The sequence below is a fragment of the Podospora pseudopauciseta genome, chromosome 3, assembly GCF_035222475.1.
Source record: "Podospora pseudopauciseta strain CBS 411.78 chromosome 3, whole genome shotgun sequence".
Taxonomy (NCBI): Eukaryota; Fungi; Ascomycota; class Sordariomycetes; order Sordariales; family Podosporaceae; genus Podospora; species Podospora pseudopauciseta.
Window position 1 is genome coordinate 966,953 of NC_085893.1, and position 26,828 is coordinate 993,780.

General features: G+C 50.8%; 11 protein-coding genes across 11 annotated transcripts; 4 read left to right on the forward strand and 7 right to left on the reverse strand.

The window, feature by feature from the left end:
• Positions 1-99: 99 nt before the first annotated feature.
• On the forward strand, positions 100-927 carry QC763_302740 (uncharacterized protein; the record flags this gene model as incomplete). The annotated part of the gene is made up of 1 exon (XM_062910716.1): positions 100-927. One exon carries the CDS (start codon positions 100-102, stop codon positions 925-927), a length of 828 nt encoding a protein of 275 aa, XP_062766675.1.
• Positions 928-1,645: 718 nt separating this feature from the next.
• On the reverse strand, positions 1,646-2,434 carry QC763_302742 (uncharacterized protein; the record flags this gene model as incomplete). Its single annotated transcript, XM_062910717.1, has 1 exon — positions 1,646-2,434. The coding sequence occupies one exon, from the start codon at positions 2,432-2,434 to the stop codon at positions 1,646-1,648; it is 789 nt and encodes a 262-aa protein (XP_062766676.1).
• A 949-nt stretch (positions 2,435-3,383) lies between these two features.
• On the forward strand, positions 3,384-4,541 carry QC763_302745 (uncharacterized protein; the record flags this gene model as incomplete). Its single annotated transcript, XM_062910718.1, has 2 exons — positions 3,384-3,796; positions 3,854-4,541. The coding sequence occupies 2 exons, from the start codon at positions 3,384-3,386 to the stop codon at positions 4,539-4,541; spliced, it is 1,101 nt and encodes a 366-aa protein (XP_062766677.1).
• Positions 4,542-7,046: 2,505 nt separating this feature from the next.
• On the forward strand, positions 7,047-7,493 carry QC763_302748 (uncharacterized protein; the record flags this gene model as incomplete). Its single annotated transcript, XM_062910719.1, has 1 exon — positions 7,047-7,493. The coding sequence occupies one exon, from the start codon at positions 7,047-7,049 to the stop codon at positions 7,491-7,493; it is 447 nt and encodes a 148-aa protein (XP_062766678.1).
• An 835-nt stretch (positions 7,494-8,328) lies between these two features.
• On the reverse strand, positions 8,329-9,881 carry QC763_302750 (uncharacterized protein; the record flags this gene model as incomplete). The annotated part of the gene is made up of 2 exons (XM_062910720.1): positions 8,329-9,774; positions 9,838-9,881. The coding sequence occupies 2 exons, from the start codon at positions 9,879-9,881 to the stop codon at positions 8,526-8,528; spliced, it is 1,293 nt and encodes a 430-aa protein (XP_062766679.1). The 3' UTR covers positions 8,329-8,525.
• A 699-nt stretch (positions 9,882-10,580) lies between these two features.
• Positions 10,581-11,429, reverse strand: QC763_0049810 (uncharacterized protein; the record flags this gene model as incomplete). The annotated part of the gene is made up of 2 exons (XM_062905749.1): positions 10,914-11,429; positions 10,581-10,855 (listed from the first exon to the last, which is right to left on the reverse strand). The coding sequence occupies exons 1-2, from the start codon at positions 11,281-11,283 to the stop codon at positions 10,581-10,583; spliced, it is 645 nt and encodes a 214-aa protein (XP_062766680.1). The 5' UTR covers positions 11,284-11,429.
• A 1,531-nt stretch (positions 11,430-12,960) lies between these two features.
• On the reverse strand, positions 12,961-13,683 carry QC763_302760 (uncharacterized protein). Its single transcript, XM_062910721.1, has 2 exons — positions 13,374-13,683; positions 12,961-13,259 (listed from the first exon to the last, which is right to left on the reverse strand). The coding sequence occupies exons 1-2, from the start codon at positions 13,432-13,434 to the stop codon at positions 13,057-13,059; spliced, it is 264 nt and encodes an 87-aa protein (XP_062766681.1). The 5' UTR covers positions 13,435-13,683; the 3' UTR covers positions 12,961-13,056.
• Positions 13,684-18,990: 5,307 nt separating this feature from the next.
• QC763_302770 (uncharacterized protein) lies at positions 18,991-19,503 on the reverse strand (the record flags this gene model as incomplete). The annotated part of the gene is made up of 1 exon (XM_062910722.1): positions 18,991-19,503. One exon carries the CDS (start codon positions 19,501-19,503, stop codon positions 18,991-18,993), a length of 513 nt encoding a protein of 170 aa, XP_062766682.1.
• A 411-nt stretch (positions 19,504-19,914) lies between these two features.
• Positions 19,915-21,757, forward strand: QC763_302780 (uncharacterized protein). Its single transcript, XM_062910723.1, has 2 exons — positions 19,915-20,606; positions 20,672-21,757. The coding sequence occupies exons 1-2, from the start codon at positions 20,362-20,364 to the stop codon at positions 21,606-21,608; spliced, it is 1,182 nt and encodes a 393-aa protein (XP_062766683.1). The 5' UTR covers positions 19,915-20,361; the 3' UTR covers positions 21,609-21,757.
• An 83-nt stretch (positions 21,758-21,840) lies between these two features.
• QC763_302790 (uncharacterized protein) lies at positions 21,841-23,569 on the reverse strand. The gene is made up of 2 exons (XM_062910724.1): positions 23,537-23,569; positions 21,841-23,468 (listed from the first exon to the last, which is right to left on the reverse strand). The coding sequence occupies exons 1-2, from the start codon at positions 23,551-23,553 to the stop codon at positions 23,189-23,191; spliced, it is 297 nt and encodes a 98-aa protein (XP_062766684.1). The 5' UTR covers positions 23,554-23,569; the 3' UTR covers positions 21,841-23,188.
• Positions 23,570-25,097: 1,528 nt separating this feature from the next.
• On the reverse strand, positions 25,098-25,799 carry QC763_0049860 (uncharacterized protein; the record flags this gene model as incomplete). The annotated part of the gene is made up of 1 exon (XM_062905750.1): positions 25,098-25,799. The coding sequence occupies one exon, from the start codon at positions 25,797-25,799 to the stop codon at positions 25,098-25,100; it is 702 nt and encodes a 233-aa protein (XP_062766685.1).
• Between the last annotated feature and the right edge of the window lie 1,029 nt (positions 25,800-26,828).

The following is a 26,828-nucleotide window of genomic DNA, read 5'->3' on the forward strand; positions in this document are numbered from 1 at the left end:
CGCCGATCTGACGTACATATTCCAGGCAGGGATCTGCGTGGTGGTGGTGGTGCTGTGTAGCCGTAACATTCGGATGAGGCGGGGATTGGATTGGATTTCATGCTGACTGCGGTCGGATCGGGTCGGGCGGTTCGTGTTTGTCTCTCCTTTAAACTGGGATGGGATTCCCCTTTTCCTTCCCGTTTTTTCCTCTCCCTCTGCTGTCAACAATCCGCAAAGATGGCGCCTGTATTACCACGACGACGCTCACGGATCACAAAACGAGACGCCCTTGGCCCTAGATTTGACGATGACGACGACGACGATGGATACAACCCCTGGAGCGACTGGAATGAGAAGTCGTATAACGGACCTGGAGGGGGGAACAGCGGATCGGATAAAGGAATTTTGAGCGGAGATTTTGGGCGTGACGGGGAGAGGAACAACATCGACTTTGACCTTGACGACAGAGTCACCAGCCGGAACAACGGTCTCTCTGGCGGGCAAATAGCGGCGATTGTAGTGTCGATTGTGGTCTTCTTCTTGTTGGTGTCGGGGTTGTGCTTCTGGAGAGATCGGTGGAGGAAGAAGCGGAGGCTGGCGGAAGAGCAGACGTTGGCCGATGATGGAGTGAAGAGGGATGTGTATATGAAGGAGCAAGGAGAAGAGCTAAGCCCTGTGTCGCCTATTAGCACCCAAGGAGTGGGAGGGACGACGCCAACACCGGGACAGGGTATAGGGGGACAGGATGCGCCGCCACCATACGAGCCGAGGCAGCCCGAAGCTGCGCATGTTGCGGGAGGAGAGACAGCAACAGACAGCGGCAATTGGAGACAATCCAGACTTGGGACAGAGGAGGATGATATCATGGTTACGGATGGGATGCCGCCTGACAGTGGGAGACAACGAGAGGGAAAAGGGAGTGGGGGACTTGAGATCGGAACTTGAACAGTAGACTCTAGGCATCGGGGGCAGAGAAACACGTTCCATTACGGTGACTGGTGGTGAACAAATATCTCTTTCAATTCATCTGTTGACCATCATGCTGTTGATCATATCCCGAGCTCTTGACTCTGTGCCGAAGTCCCAAGTTGCTAAGGTGTTGGTGGCAGCGTCCTAATGGCTCGTTCTGTCCTTCTTCCCTTGCATCCCTCCTACTTTGATGTTTGTTCCAACGATTGCCCCATACGTCCTTCGGCTCAAACACTGAATCTCTTCAACCGTTAACGCCTTCATGACTTCAAAGCTCCGCTACGTCCTTCAAAACGCTGCTGGAGAGCCACCAACACTACTGCTCTGGTGTCAGAGCATATTCCCACACAAATACTCCGCCAGGTGCGACGGCGAAACCAGTAAGATGCCCCATCTGCCGGGAAAGCCTCGGGCGTTTCTCTTCGTCCTTGTCGTCCGTGTGTTGATCCTTACGCTGCTCTTTATGCTGCTCTTTATGCTGGTCATGTGTGGGCTGCTTCGATTCAGTCGATGTTGGAATAACTGGCTTGGATTCCGCTGGTGTTGATGGATTGGCGGTCTCGTTGTTCTGCTTCTCTCGCTTGATAAACGACCTCAGCATTGACTTTGATCTGGTAGGCAACTCAACATTCTGGTTCGCCAGTTGCGTCGCGCGGTCGTTTTCTTTCTCCCTCTCCTTATCCTCTCCCCCCTACTACTGCTTCCGGCTCTGCTTCATCCTCTTCTGTTCCAACAGCCATGGTTTCATATCCCGGATCCCCGTGATTGCCATCAAAATCACTGTCTTTCGAAAATTGATGTCCTCCAGATCAGAGGGCTGGAAAGATATCTGTGACCCGGCAACAGCGCGCTCCTTGAAGCAGCATTTTCCCAGATACAACGCCGCATCCACAACGGCCCACTGGTGGTCTGGCAAGGCACTGCGATCGTCGAAAATCTCCAGAAAGTCTTCCGGGATGACCCTCTGGGCATCCTTGGGCCGCTGCTTGGCCGACTCGAGGGCTTCGAGGACAGCCTGATGGACCTCCTGTGGGGTGAAGTTGTGGCCCTCAGCCCGGAATTCCTCAAAGTCGGCAAAGAACTGGAGGAGATCTGACTTCGCACATTTTGACCAGAGCGCCCGGTCGCGGTAGTATTTGGCCGGGTCGTATGCTTTCACGAGCGCCGGGGACTCGTCAACAAGCGGCGAGGGGGCCGGAGCCTCGCCCGCGGGCGGCACAATCTTGGGCGCTTCCTTTCGCTGCTTCGAGGTCGACCTCGCAAGAGGGGGAGCGCTGCTGGGCCTAAACCTATGGCTTGCGAAGAACGCCAGCGCGTTTGTTCCGAGATTGACCGTCTTTCTGTATCTCGTTTTGTCCTGTGCTTTTGCTGCTGGATTGAGGAACCCGATCGATGTTGCTGTCAGGCCGAGCACTGAACAGAAATGCCCTTCGTTGAGGATCTGTTCAGAGCCTAGGTGTAGGGCCTCCACCACTTTTCCCATGTGGAAGGAGCGGCATCAAACGGGTGGACATAGGTACCCGCCTACAGTAAAGACTGCCCAAAATTCCCCTGTAGCACACAGTTGAACCCCAAGCATGTCTTCCAGATTGCCTTTGGATACCCACTAACTTGTACCAACTTCGTATGTACAACAGAATCGACGGCTGCTATGGCCTTACCGATTCCCTGGACACTCCGGCAGCTGCCAAAGCTCCCTGATCCCGTAAGAGGCAAAGAGCAACCTGAATCAACCCCATCCAGCTACACAAGCTGGTTCCGCGTCAACCTCCACTCTGTCAACCTTCGCTCCCAGTGCCATCGACTTTTCCCATGTTGGCTCGCATTCCTCGAGCAGGAGACGCACACCTTCAAAAGGCTTACTGGAGAGGGGGCGGTGGATGTGGGGAGAAGGTGGCGCTTCAGTTGATAGTGTAGGCGCCTATTTAACACTCAGACATCTTTTTGTTCGCCTGAAGAGCCAGTACCACACCCACTCAGCTCTTAAAGACCGGCTAACAGCTGAACGAAATTTGAGAATGTAGCAGCCATCCAATAAGTGCCCGCCACTCCTATCCGACATCCCGACGCCAGCCCCCACCGATCCAGTGCCGTCGAACCTGATATCCTCGAAACACGAGTAAAGATTACAGGGTTACCAGTAGCTTGGATCTAAAGTGGGCGTCTCGTGTTTATACAACAGTGGCGCGCTAATCTCCGACGCCAAGGCGTTCCCCTGATGCTTCTATCATGCGCGCCGCCCGCCCTGAGTAAGCCCAGGAAGCCCAGGCCCGTAAGCTGGCCTAGCCTACAAGCAAACCACAAACTTCCACCGCCCTCAGGGGGCCATTCATAAAACCCGAGATGGCCACAGTTCCAGCTCCCAGATCGCGCGAGGAGATTTCGCTTCCCACGTCACGGCACATATGTATGGGTAGTCAACATCAGAGGATATGGGGGATGAAGCATCGTTGAAGACAGTCGAACGCCCTACTTGCGCTGCTATTGCCCACGAAACTCGGTTACCGGAGTGCTACGACGACTGGATCTTGCCAGAGTGTTACGACCATTGGGATCTACCAGAGGTCTACATTCCAGTTGCCAATCCCATCGAACCCGGCCAGCGACCGTCTAGGCAAGAAAGGGCGAACAGAGTACAGGCACCCGCAGCTTTGGGCGAAAAGCAGTTCCCTCCTCCAAGATCCTGTTGGCGACGACACTGGGCTTGGTGGATACTTGCTGTTGTACTCGTTGTAGGAGGGGCAGCTGGCGGTGCCATAGCCGGTGCTCTCACTCTAACGCGTCGCCAAGGTTTGGACGGCTCAGTCGTATCAGCGTCACCAACACCCATCGAAACGTTATCTGGGTAGGTTCTACCTACAGGCGCCGGCACTGCCATGCTTCAAGATTCTAATCGTTCTAGGACCACATCCCTATTTGGATTGACCCAGCCCCACGGCGCCACGTCGGGCGCGGCATCACAAAACACACAAGGAACAACAACAACAGCAACAGCAGCCGGAATCCAAGCTCCTACCGTGCCGACTGACTCGCGCTCAACGTCTACATCCACAGGCTCAGGCCTCTTATCTTCAAAGCCACAGATACAAGAGACCACCACTTCAGCAACAGCCCCTCAGAAAGACAGCGAGACCGGTACGTTGGGGGCAACCCAGACTCAACGGTCAATCTCCTTGCCAGCGCCAGGCACAACAATCGAGGGATCCCCAGCAACGCCAATCAAAAGTCCTTCACCGTCCTCCAACAGTCCTGAGCCCGCCCCTCTGATGGGTCAGCCATCGAAGCCAACACGCGCTGTCCAGATCGGAAGGGCATCTCGGCCCGGAGAGGCCCGTGACTTGCTAGAGATCGCTTTCTATCCCGAGAGTCCATGTGACTACGAAGTAATAGGGAACTATGGCACCTGGGTCTGCGACACGCCGTTCGCGCTGGGTGGAACAGAATACCAGTGGAAAGGCTGTGGTAGCTATACCTGGTTGGTTTGGGGACCAACTCAGGAGAGATTTGGAGCGTGTGCGGATAAGGTGACTGCTAAGACGCTTTGTGGCGGTTTGTTGGTGATAGGGGTTTGGTTGTGTAGTCCGGAATAGAGCCAAGCTGACATCTAGAAGATGGAGGCTTTGAGCAACCCAGGGGGTTGTCGCCAGGTTCTTGTCAAAGCAAATTTATAATCATGCTAAAAGCTATCGAGATCTCAAGCCACGGCGGTTGGCTAGCCCATCAGATACGGGGGTATACCTGTCAGGTTTTCAGCCGGTGCGGCAACGATGCACGATCACCACCAGTAAAATTACCGCCCCCAGAGCCTTATTCCTCAGACATCAACTTCTGGCCTAGCCCGCTGAATTCTGATACATTGGTACCAGCCACGCCGCACGATCTGCATCACAATTCAAGCTTTTCTATCACCTGTGCAGAAACGAGGCGTAGATATTGGATATTGCCGCCTTGACCCAGATTCTCAACGCAAGGGGACCAAATGTCAAGAGTGTTAAATAACTGAACTGCCCCTAGCTGGCGTGCCTCTTTTCTGTTCCTGCAGATGTTCGACTGTTTTGGGAGAGATGGAAAAGCCTACTCCAGCTGAGGCCACGGCCACCAAATGCTTCACCCACTCCGCTGAAGTCTCGAATCTACCAGAATGTGTTCACAACATAAGTAGCGATCTCCCTGGGTGCTACGGCCATTGGAATCTTCCCGAAGTCTGCGATCAGTCGAACCTTCCTGAGGTGTGCAGCTCGCTCGATCGCGACAATCGATTACCACCTCAGAGCCCCAACACTTCTCAAACCCCATGGTGGCGACGGCACCGCATATTGCTTGTCGTCATAGCTTTGTTGCTTCTCGCAGGGTCTGTAGGCGGTGTCGCTACGGGTGTCCTGGCTTCAAGATCAGCGCAGGACACATCCATTGCGTCGGTGATGCCCTCAACAAGTACCATTCCCCCACCCGATCAATCCTCAACAACTACCATCCACGAAACCTTCCCAGCATCTACCTCCAGCAAGAGCACAGCTGCTACAATAACAGCCCGCCCATCAAGTGACGCTCCTGGTCTTAGTCCACCGAGTTTGCCGGAGCCGGCTTTACAAGTCTTTCCGATTAACGTTGGGGAGCCACCGGATACCTCACCGCTATAGTCATCACTCTTAACAAATACTGGCGCAATTTCGGCGTGGAGCATTCGTTAGGTGGAGGCGTCCAACGATACCTCAAGGGACCAAAGCATGCCGGAGGAAGTGATCGCAAGGCCCTACTTGACGTCTGGTGGGACATGGAAGATTGCTGAGCTGGAAGAGCACCTTTCAGTCTGTGCTACTGCCACGTTGTTCGAACGTACGCCTTTCTGATTGTCAAACGATTAGCTCTTGAAGATGAAGCGATTACAGCTCGGGGCTCAGCGGCTGACAACCTGGCAACTGACCTACCTCGACGAATGGGTGAAACGGGAAGTGCGGACTGAGTAAAGAGAGGAAGAGTTTGAAGGGGAGGAGGTAACAATGGGAGTGGTGATCATGTTCGCCATGTGTGTATCTGCGGGTTTAAAGTGACCTGAGAGTGTGGCATAATGATTCGAGTTTCCTCCATTGCAGATCTGCTGATAGCAGTATCTTCTTGGGTGACTGATATGTATGTGATCGTCACTGAAGACATCTCCCGGCTGTATCTGCCATTTCTTGCACACGATCCCACAAGAACATCATGTCAAAAGAGCCAGTCAGGTGCTTCCAAGCCCATCACAAAACCACCTCAACGTGGTAAGCTACCGGTGCGCACAGTATTACCCGTCCCCCATCATCAAGAAGTCTGAACCCGGCATCAGTATCCGACGCCATGATCTCAAACCATTCACCCTCTTGACAAAATACAATCACCCCCGGCCGTATGTCCCCTTTTCCAGCCACCTACCCATTTCCGTGATGATGTGCATAGCCTTACTCGATGACGAAGCTAACAGTACCCCACACTACAACGCGTGACCTGACGTGCAGCATAGTAATAATTACCACACGAAGCATCCCGACAAACAGGCCACACAATGCCCACCACCACCCCGTCGTCTTCCAGTTCGTAGGAGTCAGGATCAAAGAGCGTGGCACCGCTCGTGAGGAGGGACAATAGGGGGTGGTGCGCCTTGCCTGGTAGCTTCCAGACAGCTACTATGACTATTATCCTCCTGTAGGTCACAGGTTAGACATCCGACGGTCTCAAAGCAGCGGTTGAGCTGTATCGTTTCTGAATCACAGCCCCGAGAAGAAATGTCAACGGGGATGTACGAGATATGTTTGGCTTTACTGCTGTCGGGATCGCGTGTCTGGACTGCGTTGGTTGTTGCCGTAGTTGAGACAAGTACAGGACGGACTGCTGAAGCACACCATCGCCTTATTCAGTGCGTCGTTGGTGGAAGCACCGGAGATGATTGAGCCAGCGGCATTCCCAAGGTCTTCTTCGAACCGTGACCGTATGGTACTTGAACAGAAGCGGCCACGGCTGTCCATCGGGAGGGCGTGATTTTGTAGTTGTAAGTGTTGGTTCCTTCGAGGATGAGCCGAGGGATGTAGGCTTCGGGAAGATCATGGAGTGGTATCACTGCGATGGAGCCGGTGCTCGCATTTGATCTCGCGATCGGTTTGAGGGTAGGGCTCCTGTTGGTGTTGAAGATGGTCTTCGATATCAGACCACTGAACACCTCGGTGTTCGCAAAGCCGCAAGACGCCCTCCCTGCCGATACAGATGCACTCGTTCGCGGACAACCTCATCTGCTCTTTCAAAAATGCTCTGATGGAGTGGAGGACTCGGAGACCGGAACAGAACAGTGTATTGAGGGTGTCAACAGTGAAGTGAAATTGCGCCCGTCCCACGGCTCGTTGTTTGTGAATCTAACCTTCAAGTCCTGGGGTCTCATTTGGTCAGTTAGGCTGCTCAAGACATTGTCTCGATATATTGAACAGTCGGGCTGGCCAGTCGAGACAAACTCAAGATCACTGCACCGAACGCAGAACTCGCAAAGGCGGTCCTTTCGCAGAAGATATCTCAACTGATACCTATGATTCAACCAAGGTTAGCTTCCAATCCTGAAACGAGAACTATTCTAAATCGTATTGACCATCCGCTGGCAAAAGCATGTCTCAAGCCATTATAGTAATCCCGAGGACCTCTCAAAAACGCGGTTTTCCACCAAGGCACCAAATAACAATGGCACAGCTGCTTTGGCGTAGACAAGACGGCGGAGACGGTCGGAAACCTGACCCAAGCATAGCCTGGTGAAGAGGTCATTGTCCAAACGGTCGACTATCTTGACCAAGATCTCTTCGGGGACACGATACAACGGACTATTTTCAACGTTTTATGCGGTGCACCAGAGGAACGCTTCAACGCTGGCCTTGATGTTCGGCTGTCCGTGGGCGTTTGCTTTAGGAGTCGTGTCGATTTGTCGACTGTTGTTCGAGCCCAGATATCTCGAGTTGAAGCCAAACGGGGGTGGCAATGGCCATGTGAGTGCGGGTGTGGCGAGTGTGAAGGGTAAAGTCTCAGTAGTGGCATGTGAGAAAACAAGTCAAACCGCGTTGCTACTACCAGGGTCAAAGTCGCTGTTTACTTGTCCCCTCAGCAGCACCCCCCAAAGACCACGAAAGAATGCTATGAACTGAAGGTCGATTGCCGCCAAGTCTCACACGTCCAAAGTAGCATTTGGAATAACAGCCATGATGCATGGATACTTATAATCGCTAATTTCTCTTGATAAGCTGGGTAGAAAGCTTCAATATAACGACCGGCAGGGGGTGCCGTTCATGTTCTCTCATCAAGACCCAGCTACTGAGACCCTCAAAGTTGGTCAACGGGTATTGAACAATAGGCACCTACCTACCGAGCCAGTCGCCATGCAGAGATACTTCACATGTTTTTTAATTAAACACAATCGATATTCGCTATAATACAGCCAGGAGCAATCATTGACAACCATGGTGGAGGTCATCTCGCTGTTTTGAACGGACCACGTTTATATCCACCTTCTTGATATCCTCTTAACTCCTTCCCGTCATCTACCTGTAACATGTCGACACATCCCTCCATCAATAGCGCCAATCACGGGGGGCACTAGAAGGTCTTCTGTCACCACAGTGTGTCGTCTGATATCTTGCATAATGATTCCCGCAGGAGATATCGCGGCACACAGGCCACACGTTCCCGACAGTCGTGGTGTTGTCGTTGAGCTCGTAGGAAGTCGGGTCCAGGGCATGTAGCCACTCGTGGGGAGGAATTATTGGGTCCAAGTGCGCCAAACCGGCCAGATATGGCAATTCCGGCTTGGCGCCTAGGCTACCACCGATCTTTCGGCTGTATCTTACGGTGAGGCATGGCCGCTTCGTTTGGCCCTTATCGAACCAGGGAAAGTATCCGAGACACCGATCGATTTCAATGCGCTTAGCAAGCATCCCGTGGGCAAAAATGTCGTACTCAAGGACTGATGCATGTTTCTTGCCGGTTTGGGAGGGCGGGCAATCCTCAAAGAGACATTGAAAGTAGCCCTCTGAATCTTTTGGTGGTTGTTGAACCCCGGTATGCTTAAGACAGGTGCACGAAGACGCTGGAAAGCATGACATCGCTCTTTTGAGCGCGTCGCCGTTTCGTGTGCCGGTAAAGATGGTGCCAGCCACGCCGCTGAAGTCGACTTCGAACATCGCTCGGACCTCATTCTTATCCAACTGACCGTTTGTATCAAGTGTCAGAGTGTGGTGGGTGGTCCAAGACCAATCGATATCATATTGCATGTTCGAGTTCCCCGAGACCGTGAGACGTGGCCTAAAACCGTATCTCGGTGCATGTTTGTTGCCTGTGCTACGTCTCTCGTGCTCGCACATCAGTTGACATGTTATTGGGACTAGTTGACTGCGATTGTCCGGATTATGCTGTCGAAGAAAGTGGGCTTCAATGTCGGGCCACTTGATATGCTGGTGCTCGCATAGCCGGAGGACTCCTTCCCGACCGATACAGATACGGCTTCCGTCGCTCTTCTCTGCCTGTGCCTTGGAGAAGGCTCGAACCGAATGCTGTGTGGCACAGCCTGAGCAATGCAAGCGATTTGATTCATTTGGGCAGGCGAACTTGCATCCATTCCAGGTCTTGTTTGTAGTTTGGATGACCTCGAGGGGCGCACTGGGGGTATTGATTCTGGGTGTCGAGACGGGCAAGACGTCCACACGCGGCGAGGGGTCCGGCCTGCTGGTGCCTGGGTAGCCAGTGGAAGCAAGCACCAGGTCGCCGTGTTGGATACAGTCTCTACAGAGTCGATCTATGCGCAGAAGGTACCTAAGTCGGTCCCTACCCGTCCTCGTTAGCCGCCAATCCATATCTGTGTTAAAACAAATTTTGCAGACGACTTACCAATCTCTGTCTGAGTGGCGTGTCAGGTGCCAATAAGCTTCCATGAGATGACCTTGGAGCCGCTCATTCTAACTGCGCCCAAGAAGAATCTGGTACGTAGAGAACGGAATGTTTGAATAAACAATTCGTCTAAGGCTCTTCGAGACTTGGCCAAGAATGAGGCGGGTGACCGGATCGCCGTCGAGACACTCGACGATCATTATAAGCAGCTCGTCTGGGATGCGATACAGCCAGCTGTTCTTCATATTTTCGGCTGCAGCTGAAGCAAAATCACCGTGCATCAACAGAGCACTCCCAATAGCCGTGAGTGTCATCTCGAAGATATTTCTCCGCCTGGCGCGCGTGACCTCTTTGAAAGGTGTCTGTCCGAGGTCCTTTGGGAAGGCGATCAATCGATATCGAAAGTTATGATTCAAGTAGCTGGTGGATAACGGCAAAGAGTGTAATTTACATGCAAAATCAAGTACGAGAGAATACCATGGAAAGGCTGTTGGTTGCGGGTGCGAGGAGACGGACAAAGTGGAGGAGAGACAAGTGTTCCAAGAGCAGTTTCCATAGCAGGCGACATGAATGTCAACAACAAGCCATGGGGCAAGAGCTCGCCGGGCAATGATTGAGGGATGCTGTCACCAGGCGGATGCCGTCATATGTGGATTCAGTCCATCAGCCTTATTAGTGGACCATGGTGCGGCTGCATCTTGGCATTCCACATCGGTCACAAGGTTGACCAGAAGCAACACAACCTAAAGCTGCATCTGCTCAATAGCAGCAGCAAGATCGTTGCCAGTGCGGCGTGCCTGCCTCCGTCTTTTCATCTCGGCCTGAAGCTCCTTCCACGCCGCGACGCAGCGAGTGTGCTTTTGTCTCTTAATGTCGGCCTCGTTGCCGGCTGACGTTTCACTACCAGCAGAAGCTAAAGGGCAAGCTTCGCCGGCATTCTCCCCGCTTCTCTCATGGTTCCAACGTGTGGGGAAGTTGGGCAGGGAGATGCTAGAGAGCAGGGTACTACTGGGCAAGGCTATACGACAAGAGGTTAGTAGTAATCACAAAATTAACAAGATAATGGAGGTGAATACCATTGCCGGGAGTCGCATTGCTCATGGCGGCTCGATGGGTCAGCTTGCGCTGCCTTCTGTGGTGAGGTTTCCACGGCTTTTGGCGGGCAGGGGATGGCATGGCTGTCGATGGGAAGCCTTGGGACTGCGACACGGAACTTTCGGTTGAGGGGAGGGTCGGAAACCGACAGACGCGCTCGGAGCCTGTATCGAGCGCGGCCTCTTCATCCTCTGACAGTACATTGGGGTGCTGGCCTGGTTCTCGCAAGTGTTTTGGACCGCCGTCCAGATCTATTGCGGAGAGACTGTCGTCGAACGCCATCATACTCGCGACTTGCGCTTCATTTTTTCGCTGCCTTTCGCCGACTTGCTGCGAGTGAAAAGGTTCCATTGGGGTCGCAAACTCAACGCTTTGTCGGACAGATGCGGTAGGCAATGAAAAGTGGGTTGAGGCTGCGTTTCAGGCCAGATGTGATGAAGCTGGTTGAGTGGAAGAAAGGCGATGTAGGGGAAAGGCGAGGTCGCGTTGGGAGTCAAGGGGAATGTGAGAATACTAGGTCGGCTGTTCAAAGTTTGATGCAGCTGATGATGGGCAGCAACCTACATCCCTCTGTGCAAGACCCAAAGAATGGGATGACTCGTTTGCCCATTTATCTGCGCCGTTGAAAGTCTATAGAGAGACGTCTTCCAAAAATGCCCTAACATCAACATCATCACCCGCGGGCTGCCTACTCCGGCGAACAAATGGTGAACTCCCCTGGCGAGCCACAAACACCGACAAAGCGCCACCCATCGTTCAAATCCCTAGTACCCACTAGTCCGCATCTTCCCACTGCTTCAAACTCTTCCTTCGACGCATCAGGCGAATTCAGGTACCCCCCATTCTCGGCACGTGCAACTGGAACAACTATTCGCTGTTTTTTCTAACTGTAGGTGCATATCTGAGGGTGCTTTCTTACCATTCCTAGCTAGAACATGCTGCGCGGTGGGGCACAACAACGACTTTTAGTGGGTGTTCAGAGACGGCTTGGCAATACGATGGGTCAGTGAAATAGTGGTGGCTGCTTCGCTCTGGCTCTGTGCATTGTGGTCGACGTTCTGCTGGCGCTCATGAAGGTCCATGGTTTCTTTTGAATGACTCTGAGAGGGTTGGAGTTGTGAAGAGAGCTGGATGCAGGGATACATTTTCACCAGATCAAGGCGGTGGCCTAATGATCAAAAATGCCCGCCATTGTATTGTCATGACCCTGCCGGCCAATAGGTATCCATCGCAGTGGCGGTCACCTATACCGATTTTGCACTTCCAGATGTATGAGCTATGGGGAAAGACGGTCAGGTCTCACAAAAGCCCATGCAACCACCGACCATTCCGAGCCCGTCCATTCTTCCCTCGGGACTCTCCATCTAACTCCATGTTTCCCATGATTAGCTATTCATTCCCTTGATCTTGGATCTCTACCGTCGGCTTGCGCGCCTGAGCCTCGGCCTCCCGAGCCTTCCTTCGTTTCAAAATCTCTTTATTGATATTCTTCGAGCTCTCGTTGCGCCGAGCCTACCTCATGCGATTAATTCTTGCGTCTATTTAAGCCCAAGGATCCGGACCTGCCTCTCGGTAGGCTGGCACCTTGGGAGCTGGTAAACAAGGTGAGCGAGTCTAGGTGCTTACTATCGTGGTCTGGAACAACAGCAGAAGCAGTGTGATACCGCTGCTTATGCTTTCTTTTGCCATCGACCCTCGCCTGCAGGTCTTGTGTAGTCCTCGTTGATGCGTTCCGTCTGCCATGCCGATATCGGTTGGTTCACTTGCTCCGTTGCTCCAGATGGACCATTATCCGGTCGATTCCAAGATCACCAGGTACTTCGTGACCTGGTCTTTGTTTGGGACACCCATTTAAGGGAAATTCAAGGTTATCGGAAGGCAGACAGAGCTATACAGAAGGTCAAAGAAAACGCACCGAGCAGGCAAAAGGCACCTGAGCTATCTAGGCAGCATGAATGCAAAACAAGTTATGGATTGATATATAAAGAACAAAAGACATCAATAACAACGCAATGCAATCCGTCATCTCGACGTGGTACTTGTCTGGTCCACCCCGGCCTACTCCTCCCTGAATTCCACCCTTTCACACCTCCTCTCAAGTGTTGAAATGATTCCTCCATCCCTTCACCTCCCACCTTGAACAAGATTCAGCTCCTCCACCCCAGAGACGACCCCCCAAACTTCATCCTCTCTGATGTTTATCTCTCCACACGTAACTAAAGCGCCCGTGACTCGATTGGCCGCCTTCTTACTCCGGGCCTGGATCTTCTTCGTTCGTCGTGGTTGAAACTTGAACAAGCAGCGGTGATGTAACACTCTCTTGGAGACTAGAGGCGAGGGTTGGGCTGTTAGCTTTAATATCAACTGAATCTCTACCCAACTGAGCTCTTGATAGCTCAAGCACACGAGGCTGGAAGTAGACAGTAGACGGAAGAACAAACCTCTGAACACCGCTCGGCGTGAAATTTTAGTCTTGGTTGTCTTTATGGCTTCCTCCCTCATGCCAGTGGCCTCTTCGCTTAGTTTGCTCGATCCTCTGCCCCTGATGATGTCAAGGTTGGAGCTGACGAGATGGAAATAAAATGGCTCCAAAAATGGATCCAAAGGTGGATGTAAAAATAGGTCCAAAATGGGTGTAGCAATCGCTGTAAGGATGGATCCAAGAATGGATGTAAGAATCGTTTCGAGACGGAAGGATATTCCGGCGGTTTAGTATTGGGTGAGAAGATGATGAATGAGAGGTAAAATTTCTGGGGTGCAGAGATTTTATGACGTCGAACCTTCTTAGGGCGCCCCACGTCCAGGCTGCTGGCTGTACCTCGTCCGCTCCTTCTTGTTTTTCAAATCTTGTTTAAGGTATGGAAGGCAGGCGCAGTTTGTAGCTCTGCTAGTTCAGGAAAATGCAGTTGAGAGAGTATGTAGTTCAAACCTATCCTTGATTCGACACCACACACTCCTCTTGAGCATACGCTCTACCATCACCTTTTCAGCAGCGCGCTCCATCTCCGCCATCGCGCGTATCTTCTTGAGATATGACGGAGACTGAGCATGTACAGGAACTATAGAAATCTAGAAATCTCTCATGTTAGCAATGCCAGAACGATGGCCAGATGTGAATGGACCGGTTGCTGGTAGGGGATTACTGTTGGGCTGGTGACCTAGGAAAGTCACTGGCTGCGAAAATGAGGCCAAAATTGGCCAGAAAATGGTAAACAAATTAGTATTACAGTAGTTGGTTGTTTGTTAAAAAGAAAACAGTAAGAAAATTCAGCCCCAAGAGCAAACCGGTGTGGGTCTGGGAAAACCCAGGCCCTTCAGTGTCCCACAATTACACACCTCTGCGGGGAAGCGGTCCGCGCCTCACAAACCCATCACCGAACTTGTCAGGTATCCAGATGTCCACCCGGTGGTGGACGTGGTGGTCTCGTCCCAAGCTTTATCGTCGTACTGGTCCTTTGGGTTTTGTGTCCCTGCCTCGACTTGGACGTTCAAGGGCCCCGTCACGCTGCTTTCCTTGGCGGTGGAAGTCGTTCTGTCCTCCGTGGTAGACTGCTGGCAGGAGGAGTTCTGGCTGGTTTCGAGCCTGTCCATCTTGTCAAGTAGTTGATACGTGGGAGCTGTCGTTGGCTGTACTGCACCTTAAATAACTGACGATCCCTTCGGTTGTTCGCCACGCCGTGGTTGATGACAACTGGTTTGAGAAGTAAAGGAAAATGAAGAATGAAAGAAAAGAAGGCAGGAAATTATCTGGCTTGGCCTGGCATCAGGGTGATTTATTCACTTGCTGCTGGAGAACAAGCACCACCAGGTACCGCATTCTTCAAGTAGTGATCGGGTTGCTCTTGGTATATATGTGTGGGACGCTGAAGGGCCTGGGGTTTCCCAGACCCACACCGGTTTGCTCTTGGGGCTGGATTTTCTTACAGTTTTCCTTTCAACCAATAACCAACCACTGTAATACTAATTTGTTTACCATTTTCTGGCCAATTTGTGGCCTCATTTTCGCAGCCAGTGACTTTCCTAGGTCACCAGCCCAACAATATGTCTTATTTAATACTACCATTCACTCATGTCAGCGGGAGATCTCCGATCCGGGCTAGCAGCCACTGCTTGACACCGTACTCAACACAGAATCGGTGAATGAAAGTGGATGAGGGGGGAGGACGGAAGATATGAAGATGGTTAATCATCCCACCTAGTAACTCACGTTGCTGCTCAGGTCTTAATATATATATATATATGTATAACGTGCGTGATAAGCGAGTGGCATAGACAAGCGAGTCGCGCACTCTCCGTTGCCCTACAATAACTACCCTCTATTATACAGCCACAATACTAAAAAACCATGATACTTTTATCGGAAATTAATAAATCAGACTATTGTACAGCCTCCTGGCACGTACATGCATTATGGCAAGGCTGGCCGCACACACTATAGTACTGAACTTTCGTACCAGGCCTCTCTACACTACCGCTATCAGGCTATATTTTTTCTACTACCTCTCTACCCACGGCCTTTTAATTTAGCAGATCCTATATATCTTATATAGTAAATAATCCTCCAAGCTACATACGTATTCTTTTAGCTCTTTAGCGCTTAATTAAAGCCTCGTTAACCTTACAGAGTAAAGCGTTTTTTACATGAAAAAAAGTTACTTAGTATATTATAGCTATTATAACCTTAGTAAGTAAGTCTACTACAGTTAATATTAAAGTCGGAATTTATTTTAATGGTTAAAATATGACTTTTAATAACCATTAACTGTAAGTTAGCTTTTAGGGGTTTTATAAACTCTAGAATACTTAACGTTATAAAGTACCTGGCCGTAAAATGGGGGGTATTAGCGTATAAAGCTTTATATTTAGCTTAAAAAATACTTTTTTTAAACTATACAGTATAAAGATAGTACCCGCAAAACTACCGTATTTATTTTTCTCCGTTATAAAGGCGAAGAAAGCCTCACGGAAAACATAGAGGAACTTAACTTTATTTTCCGTGGTTAATATATACGCGTTTTAATTCCTCGATGTAGCAACTGTATACTTATTTTAGCGGCCTAAAGTAGCGAATATCGAGTAGCTAAAAGAAGTAAGAGGAATATAGAGGTATATAGAGCGTAATAATATTATTTTATTAATAGTAGCGCTTAAATCCGGTCAAATAATGTTGAAATAGGTGCTATTGAGGCCTGTAAATATAGGCTCAAATAACTATCGGCGCAGTACACTGAAAGCGAAGAAGACTTTGACTGCAGCATTCGACAGTTGCTGTGGCACTGAAGGAAGGAGAATTACAGGAGCGGCGCCCTGTAATATATAGAAGAGAATCACTGTAACATAGGCTTGTGAGGCACTGATGAGTGTGGTGAACCAGTATATTGATTGAACCTTATAGACTAAAAATTACCACAGTGGATAGGGTGTGAAGCAGAGGTCTTATAGGCCATCGGCCTTTTACTTGCTCCCCGAAGGTGACTCTGTTCCCGGGCCTGAACGCGCGTTTCCCGGGCCCGAACGCCCGCTAAGTGCGCTATCTAAATATAAGGTTAGAGGCCACGTTACAGGCTACGTTACCGCTACCGTTTGACCACTGCAAGGCACCAGCCTTAGCGCTCGGCCTTCCGGGACCTCGGATTGCTTCTGGATGCCGAGCTTCTGCTTAGGTAACCGCAGTCCCTAAACACTGCTAATTCAAGCCATCGTTTTGCCTCTGAGGCCCTGTAATATACAGAGCTCAGATGCACTGTAAAATCCACAAACAAAAGCTGTATTTTAACGTATATTTATAGTTTTAATAAGGCAGTAATTCTTTATCTTATTTATATTAAAATATAGAAGTTATTTCTAGCTTTAACAAAACCAGATTATTACCATCTATAAATAAAGCTAGTTTTAGCTTTACTAAAGATTAACATTTTATAGTTCAATCCTAACGGTAAACTACATAATTTATATATCAAAGCTATTTTTAACTCTATGAAGATAGAAGACACTGATTATAATATCTATTAAACCAGATAGCTATACTACAAAAATAACTTTTAAAGCTAAATAAACCTACTAGAAAGATAATACTCAATATACTAACTTATATTTTCAATAATCATAGATATAGAAACAATATTTAAAGCAAAATAACTTACTGAATTTAGACTGACTTAAAGACTATTTTAATATAGATACTATACTTCATAAATTATATCTAACTTTAACATAAATATTGGTTCTCTATTATTATTTTTTTACTTATTTTAAGCAGAATAATTATTAATATAGCCAAGGTTATTTTCTAGCACTTTCCACCAAAAGCCCCCTACAGTGCTAATATCAATTACTATAAAATAGATATATACTTCAGAAATAGCTCTGCTATAGTCTACCTCCAGTATAGCCTAGTCTCAGGTAGATTCAACCATTGCTTACCGTGCTCAGAGCTTTTCTCACCGTACCCAGGGCTTTGCTCACTATACTCAGAGCTTGCTCACCCTACTCAGGGCTTTGCTCATCCTTACTCAGGGCTTCTCCATTTCTGCTCTGGTTAAAGCGGCGAGTGCTCAGGTTCAAGAACGGAAGTGGAAATCGTCCATGTCTAGATTCCGATATTGCAATGGATGTTGTCAAAGCACGCCAGGATGGTATGTGGGGACTGGCATCGGTGGCTCGTCATATCCGGCATCCCGTCAGAGGACCGGTCTCTCAGAAGAAAGCTTGGAGGACATCTACAACATTACAGCTATTAGCATGGATTCCATCACCATGAAAATACAACGGAACGTAGATAATCTACCTGGGAACCCCAGCAATCAAAACAAGCCAGCCGCTCCAGCCAAATATGATGAATACACCAACTGCCATGAAGCCTCATTCGGGTGAAGGATCTCGATGGAAATGAGCTTGAAATTGGACGACGCAACAGGAGATCTGCCAATGGTTGTCAGAGAGAACTGGGTGAGGTTGGGTTGCGGGAGGGGCAGAACCTACTGCCTTGAGCACGCGAGCATCCCCCTTGGGCTGTTAACAGCCGACAGGCCACTGGCGACCCCGGGGTCTGTCCCCCGGGCCAAGATGGCAGGAACCTGCGCGCCCTATCGATGTTAATGCTGTTGGACCTGCTGCTGCTGTTGGTTTCTATATGGATAGACGGAACCCGCCATCGTGGCGAATGGCTAGGAAGCCGGAGAGAGGAACAAAACTAACCCCGAGATGGCGCCATGGTACAGTACCTCGAGGAGCGAGGAGTGTAAGCCATCTAGACATACGAGAGGTTGCTGATTGGCTGATGGGAGGTTGAAAGTGACCGGATTATGGGTGGAAGAGAGGAGGAGAGGAAGAAACATATTTGAGAGAGTCCAGCTGCTCAGAGGAGAGGGAACTTGCTTCTCGAGCTTCAGGCTCCTGCACCACTGGAGTTGAAGACCTATGCCCAGCTAGAAGGTCCCACTTTCCTTCTTATCTGCCGACGCAAAAGAGCACTGGCAGCCCACCTTGCTCTGTTGTCTGACCATCGATACGTGTCATCGGGGCGGAAGACATCATTCTCTGTCAGGGTTAGAGGGTAGGTTCTTTCCTTGCCAACATGTTCTTGCCTTCTCACCCCCGCCCACTAGGCAGCTATGTGGTGCGATAAGACGTGTGCAGGGGTCACTGTGACATCGAGGGTCTGGTCAGGCCAATATGGTCCGATGGCAATGACAATGCCAAAGATGATGATCGGAGCTGTTGATTAATTGCTCGGTGGAAAGACCAGGGGCACCTTCAGTTAAGTGACTGAGGGCTGTCACGATGGGTCTGGCTGTTGACTATGTCCTTGTGAGCACCAAGCTCACGATGTGTCGCTCACAAATGATACAAGGAATGGCACAGTCACCTTGGTTTCTCATCATGCTCCCAAGAAGTGTGAAATTGACTCATGAATCGAAACTAAAAGTACATGTTTTATGCCCTTCCGTGCCATGCTGTCTGTGATGCTAGATCCTCGTCCTCCGTTCCTGACGCAAGAGTACATGCCAAAATGAGTCCGTCTGTTGAAATTCCATGCCAAAGTACACAAGTTGTCATCTACTCCTCCGCAGCCCCCTTGATATTGCGATCACCTCTGCCACTCCAGAACGCCTTGTTGACCTTGTCATCATTGGCCTTGGCCGCTCGGCCGTGCTTCTTCTCAAACTCGGCGTTGTGAGCATCGACCTCTTCTTGTTGCTCTTTGGTCAGGTTGGGCTTGTTGCCAGGAACGCTGGAGTTGCTGATCTTTGGTTGGGCCGGGGGATGGTGGGAGCTCTCCAACGGTTCTCCTCCACCGGTGCGGCCCTTAGCGCCACCTTGGGCGAGTTGGTCGGGGACAAAGCCGGCTCCAGACGAGCCTTCGCGCTCGCCTTTCTGGACGGCATCCTGCTCGATGGCTTCCTTGCTGCGAGAACCGCCGCTTTCAGCGCTAGCCTGCTCCGCCGCCTTAGGGGAAGAAACATCGCTGTAAGATTTGCCCGGTCTCACGCCGGTGATGACTGGAAACGCCAGTCTGCGGGACATTGGAGTAGCTTGGGCAAGCAAAACGCGAGCGGTGAAGCGGTTCATGATGATGGGTGTGGTTGCGTAAGGTGGTGACAAGAGAGGTCTGAATGTGATTTGTTTGGAGATGTGAGTGCCCGGTCTGTTGTCGAAGGTGACAAGCTAAAGTTGATGATTGAAAAGGTTCAAATTTGTATTTAGGATGAGAATAATAGAAGCAAAGAGCTCTTGTTTGGTAAGGTAGGGGCTGTTGAACCGATGACATCATCAGCATCATCCCTCCAATTGTGCCAACTTGGGCGCCAAGCACGCTCCTCTGTCCCCCACAATTTCAGGGGCCAGGTCCCGTCACTGTGGGGAGCAGTGGATGTTGTGTCACTGTGGGGTTCACAGGGCATATGCCGCCATTTAAGACATCCAAACCATAGTTCATCTGTAGTTAAGAATGACTATCTTCTTCTCTCGGATTCGCATTCGGCAAGACTCCATGAAGCCATGTCACTGTCCCATTGGTAAATTTCCGCGACACGCCAAGATAATGTACCACCCCTACCCACTGGTTAGCTAGCCCCACATCAACATGGCCGTTGACCCCCTCCTTTGTGCTATCCCTCCTGCCTCGATGTTACAATCATACAATCAGACGAGATGTTCACTGCGCGGCCCGTGCCTCCCTGAGCAAATTAAGACCGAACCCTACCTAGTACCCCTTTCATAGTAAAAAGGCCGCATATTCCCGCCGTGCTTAGTTGACTGTCACTCTCAGGAAGCTGAACCTGACTCGATCCCCCACGCTGAACTTCAACAGACTCATCGAACCCAGAAGGTCAAATCCGATTTGGGTCGGCAATTTCGTCTGAACCAGACCTGGACCTTCTCTTTCTCTCTGTCCCGAATAACCTCCAGAGTGACAAAAACGAAAACATGGGTTCCATGGCAGCTGTGCTAGACACCTCCGCCGCGCCCGCTGGCAGCGTTCAGCAACGCATCGCACCACAGCTGCCCACCACTGCCCGCCTGTTCCATGCGACCTGTGCCTTTGCGGTGCAGAAGCTCCTGCTGCCCCCATGGATCTTCCTCAGAAAGGTGAAGACCTACATCATCTCACCTGGGGAGACGTACCCCGACCAGATCAAAGCATACCCTGCTCTGAAGCATTTACCCATTCGGTAGGACCCTGCTACGTTTTGAGTTGACCGAGAATTCCGGTTCGATGGCTCACCACATTTCATAGAATCTTCCTACCCCCAGGCTATGACCGGACCAGCACCAAACGCTTCCCTGTGCTCCTCACCATCCACGGCGGTGGCTTCGTCCTGGGCAACCCTTGGGACAATGACCCCTGGAATCGCGCCTTCTCCAGCAATCACGGCTATCTCGTCGTATCACTCAACTACAGCAAGGCACCTGGCTCCCCCTTTCCCAAGCCCGTCTACGACCTCGAAGCCCTCATCCAGCTTGTCTTAGCCGACACAACACTGCCCATCGACTACGACAGGATCGCCATAGCAGGCTGGTCAGCAGGCGCCAACTTGACTCTGGCAGTCTCTCAGCTCGACACCGTCAAGCTCCACGTCAAAGCCGTTGTCCCTCTCTATCCCGTGGTTGACTTTGTCCCCACTCAAGAAACAAAGTGTGCCGGCCGCCGCTACAAGCCCGACCTTGGCGGATTCCGCGGTAAAGATAAGGACTTTCTGCTCGCCATGTCGCCGACATTCAACTGGGCTTATCTCAACCCCGGCACTGACTTGCATGACACACTCCTCAGCCCAGCACACGCCAAGAGGGAAGCACTCCCCAAAAACATTTTTATGATTGGCTGCGAGCTGGACATGTTGGCTCCTGAGGCGTGGAGGATGATTTGCAGTCTGGCTGGCAAGCGTGTGCCGAGAGAGGATGAGGTGGTCGGAAGGCAGATGATGGCAAAGGAGGGAGAGCTGATCACGGGCAATGATGATCGGTATGCCTGGGAAGAGGTGATCAAGATGGATGGAGGGGCGAGATACAAGTGGTTGTTGGTTCCAGATCAGGTGCATGGGTTTGATCAAGACAGCATTGGGCACATGGTGGGCAATGATGTGAAGTGCTTGAAGGATGCCAAGATGAAGACGGAAAAGATGATTGAGATTATTGGGGGTTGGCTGGATGATGTTATGGATGTTGACAAGTGATAATGGGATCTATCTTGAGGTGTATATGACACGTTGCTTCATGTTCTTGGTGTGTTCACTTAACTGGTAGCTGTAATGCACGCATCGAGATAGAAATGCACAACAGTTGACTGTCAAAACGTATGCCGGAACTCAATACCCTAGAGGTGAAAACCCATACTCTGTGCGGTATGCATTGCTACACTGGAGTCGTCAAGCCTCAATTCTCAGCGCAGAGGTCCTAGAATCAAGAGCAGAACTGAATCGATTGAAAGCCATTAAGTGATTCTAAAGGACGAAAACTTCCTCTAATAAACCTTTTCACCTAAAACCTCGTCTCCCTCGCGATGCTGGCCGAGACTAACAGGATCGATCCCGACTGGGAGGTTTGCGCGCCCAACAAACCATCCCGATCCGTTCCAGCAACGCAAATCCCCTTACTAGGTTCAGATTGACCGTGGCCAGACCAATGACACCGACTGAGCGGCTTTCAGCTACAGCACAAACGACATCTCAGACCCCCCCCGTCACCTTCCCCCAGATCTCCAGCAGCACCATAACCCCATAACAGCACGCCCCCGCCTCAATGACAACCCTTTCCCATCCCCAGCTCGGATCCAACCTTCGTAACATTGGCAATCCAGTAAGGAAGTAACTCGCGTACCCCCACGATCCCACCTTCAACATTTTGGATCGATCACCATAGGCGAACCACTCCGTCATCAAATCCGAAGCCATGAACCACGTCTCCGCAAACGCCAGCATGTAACTTAGGGCGAGGACTGTCCCCAGCCTTGCGAGGGGTCTTCTTGGGGAGATGTACTCGTACAAAACCAACAACAAGGAGTAATAACTGATGAAGTAGGCGTGGGTTAGGGGGTAGAGGAATGCGGGGACAGTGTGCGTGACCTCGCGGCGGAGGACGTCGCTGTCAAAGGTTGGGAGGAAGCCCGGGAAGGTGTATCTCATGGACATTAGTTGGAAGAAGTAGGCTGTGCCAAAGTAGGTGCCGAAGAAGACGAGCAGGGCGATATACGCGTTGAATTTGAGGGCGTAGGATGAGATGTAATGGTGAGAAGACGGCCCGCTGGAGGGGGCATTGTCGATGGCAGCGGGCCCGGGGCGAAAGGGGAAGAAGAGGGGTAGGAGAAAGGGGGGCGAGGCGACGAGGAGGGAGAAGGTGAGGTAGTGGGCGTTTGTTGTCCATGTCGTCAGGGAGGAGGTGAGGACAACCACGGCGACAGTGGAGAGCCAGAGAGGGGAGTGGACGAGGAGCATGAGGCGGTGGAAGTGGGCTTTCTCGCCGCCCGCCCCGTTAGGTGGCAAGAAAGGGGTCGAGGGGATCATTTTGGTGTCGGGGGCGTGGATGGCGATGGTGGTGTGGCGGTGGAGGAGCGAGCGGTCGGCCGTGAGGTCCTGTTTTTGCCTAGAGATTAGCAGAGGCACTATGCCGTTTGGGGTAATTGGAGATCTTGAAGGGTATCGTCCAAGTGCAAGCACAAAGCCATCCATGTCCAAGCACACAGCAAGGCAACACAAAACAAAAAGTAACAGATATAGATAAGAGATAGGTATGTAAAAGGATTTGCGAGCTCGGCGGCTCAAATAGCGACCAAAAAGTCCAAAATCGGCCAGTGGCCACGTGCCGTCACCCAAGACACAATCTTCTCCCCGTCCTCGTTCAGCGCTTCCAGGCGGGTTTCCGCCGACGGCGCGAACGTCCTCATGGCCCAGAAGCGGGCGAACTCTTTGAGCAGCTCGGTGGACGACCAGGCATCCACCGGCCATTTCCCTCGCCAGCCGGAGAGTTCTTCGTCGATGTAGTCTAGGACTACCTGGGCTTCGTCGCAGCCTCGGTGTCGCTCGCGGGTGTTTTTGCTTCTGGATATGAAATAAATAAATATTAGCACAGAACCAACGTGGTTGGAGGAGATGGTATTGAGGCTTACGAATTGTTGGATTCCATCTTGGTTGATTTTGTTGATGACTGTGGAAAGGAAGTCAAAAGAGGATCCAGATTTGAAAAAGTTCACAGCTTGAAATGCAAGCCAACTAGGCCCTAGTAGTCTTCTGAGGAAAGGTACTCCTGCTGGACGTCGGGGGGTTAACACTTACCCACCAGGAGCAAATCTCCATTCTTCCGTCACCGGGAGCACACTGAGAGAGCCTACTGAACGGAAGTTGGATTACAGGGTTTCTCTACGAGGGCAACTTGCATACAGAGTATTTTTGGACCATGGCATTCGGTGATATACAATAAATGTGTCGCTTACACACTACTCTTGAATGTCCATATCTAACTATGTGCCTAATTATAAAATCCCAAGCACACTTGACATGACAAACCGTTTACAGTCGTCGAACAGTCTCTTTCATGATCTGTTCCTGAAAAAGATTCAGAACCTTTGTTTCCACCGTGTCACAAGCCGGTGTTGCTCCTCCATCTTTGCAATCCTATCCTGAACAATGAACAGCGCGGAATGGCCCTCGTTGTCAATGACACGGGGATCACACTTGCCAGTTGAAAGCAATGTGGTGATTATACCCATGACCTCCTCTGGTCTCTATGCCAAATGCATTAGTCGACGGAAAATGTTCCTCCCAAATGTGTCTTTTGCCTCCCCGTCCGCCCCACCCTCATTCATCAGGTACTTCGCCACGTTCAACTTCTACTCGACTCGAGGACAAAAGGAACTCCACCACTTCAGCCCTGTCCTCCATCGCGGCGTGCGCTAGCGGCGACATACCGTGATCATCACGACAGTCTAGAGCTTGAATAACCAGTATACCTCACTGGGCCGGTCTCTGGAAAGATACTAGCCATGGTTGAGCTGTGACCAAGGCTGTTGTTCTGTGATGAGGAGGAAGAATGACAGGGTCTCGTCTTCGGTGTGGTCATCATAGTGGTACTTTTGTCCCTTCGCGTTAAGATGGATTTCTAGATGTGATTTATCCAGTACCAGGCATCCTCGGGTGTAGTGACATTGAAGCTCATTCCAATAAGGCCTCTTGAATTGATAGTAGAGAAGTAGTTATCGTACAAGTTTCTCAGGACTCCGCTGTTATCAAGGTGGAACTTCTTCCTGTTGGTGTGAATATTCAGGAATACTTGAACGACTGAATCACCCCTATGGGCACGTGCTGCAAACAGCGGGCACATGTACGTAGCGCTTTCTGGCTTTATGTAGTCGTCTAGGTTGAAAATCTCTTTGCAGAGGCCGGGACGAATCTTGTTCAGACAGTAAGTAGAGAAGGCTAGAAGGTCTGTCAGGGTTGCAGATGGCACTGTAGCGACCGACATCAAAGGCCTTCAGCAAGATAGACTGGCCGATTCCATTGTTGTGAGCTATTTCTGCGTGTCTGAATATATTGCCGGTGGCATATTTCAAGAACGGGTATCGATGCTTTCGCCTGCTGGGTTTGGATCCCTTTTCCGGGTCAAGATTAATGGCAACCCGACAAGACCTCTTCAAGAAGTCATGTGTACGGCCCACAAAGCTCTGGCTCATGTCAGGCCACAACTGAGATATGACCTTCGGGGGCATGTAGGAAGCTTCTGACGGAGTTGTGGATGAACTGAACAGTAAATAACGGAGAGCAGTCCTTTGACAGTGGAGTTCTGCGACGAAGGGTGTAAGGAGAAAGGTCGTCTTTGCAGAATCCGGCAATTTCAATGAGATCTTTGGAAGCATCCGTAATGAAGCGATGGATGTTCCCAAGTGTAGGTCTACAGTCCTGCCAATCTGCTGGTTTAAAAGTGAAGTGACCCCTTAGCTTCTCTCCGCACAACAGTCCAAAATAGAGCTTCTCCGGTGTTGATGGCCGTTGCGAATGGAGCATCCACTGAACACTGAGCAACAAATCATCATGTTCGTCTTTGTTCTCGGCATTCTTCGTCATGTCATGGAAAAAAGCGTGTAGATCGGTTGGTATCTTGTCCAGCGTCCCCCATACGGAATAGATCCGGCCTCGCGCGAGGTCCTTGTTGAGCATGTCGATAACCAATGCGACCCATATGAAAACTCCATTGGCCCGACTCTGGAAGCGCTCTTTTAACTCGTCCGCTTTCGGGTGCCTCCCTGGTTTGAGCTTGATGTTGATGTACTTGATAATGTCGTCAGTGTGGCCTTGTTGAGTCTCGAGGTCAAACTTGAGCCTCCTCTCAAGGTCAAGAAATTGGATAATGCCTGCTTGAGAAACAAATACGAACATTCCTGCCAGTGGAAACAGCGTCCCGTCCAAGGCTTTCAAAAATTGATAGCATATCACCAAGCTGTGACTCGTCACACTCGTCCCAGTGCGTCAATGTAACAGATGAGCGGCGTATTCCCCAGCCCGTGGACAGACTGCTCAAAGATTGCCCTCAGTGACTCAGCGCTCTACTTGTGATTAGGCTGAAGGCAATCTAATGCCTTCTGCAGATGTGGCGCCCTTTCCAGCAACCGGAGGAGCAATGATTGATACATTCCCTCCACTGACTTCTCTAGCGTTTCCCCGCGGGCAAAGAAGAAGAACGAAATGATAATGTTGTCCCTGGGGCCGGATTGGTCTTGCTCGTGGGACAAGGCGAACTTCATGAGTGTTGACTTGCCTGTTCCGGCGTGGCCTCTGATCCAGAGAAAACCGAGATGTGATGATCCTTCAGTTTTGTCACATCTCGCCATTAAAGATGCTCGTCTTTATAAGGTAACCACTGGCAAGTATCGACGTGAGCCCTCTTGACGGTGAGCTGACACACATCGACCCGATCAAGTCGCAATGAGTCCAGAAAGAAGTCTACTTCTTTGAAGCCGAGGATTAGAAGGCCGGGGCCCACCCGATCGTGAATGGTTACTATGACGATCGCGGCCTGAAGGAGCAGTGGCGAGATCGACAAGCGCGCTGGCCACCTTCTTTGAACTCGACATCGTCCAGACCGCTAAAGCGGCACATATCCATGTGGTTTCGGGCGATATGTTGAGTGGTCTCAGAGGTCGGTAAATCCATAGAAGATGATGAGTCTTCCACAACCTTCGTGCCATTGAGAGCTTGAAGTCTGAGCTCCTCCTGAAACAAGTGGGTCTTCCAGCCAATGAACTCGGCAGTAGGGCCAATCTCGTCTCTCAGTTCGTGGAGCCCTTCTGATGTGGGTAGCAGGGTATCAATGATTGCCTTATTGATCCTAAATGCCAAAACTTTGGCAAGGGCTTCAGTCACGCTCTTGAGAATGCCGCGTGGTTCAGCTCCTCGATGGGGTGTTTA

Coding starts and splice junctions, on each gene's coding strand:
- QC763_302760 (XM_062910721.1), bottom strand. CDS start 13,434: ATGAGGGAGGAAGCCATAAAGACAACCAAGACTAAAATTTCACGCCGA. Junction 13,260..13,373: donor ACGCCGAGCGGTGTTCAGAG/GTTTGTTCTTCC, acceptor CCTCGCCTCTAG/TCTCCAAGAGAGTGTTACAT.
- QC763_302780 (XM_062910723.1), top strand. CDS start 20,362: ATGGGTTCCATGGCAGCTGTGCTAGACACCTCCGCCGCGCCCGCTGGC. Junction 20,607..20,671: donor CTGAAGCATTTACCCATTCG/GTAGGACCCTGC, acceptor CACATTTCATAG/AATCTTCCTACCCCCAGGCT.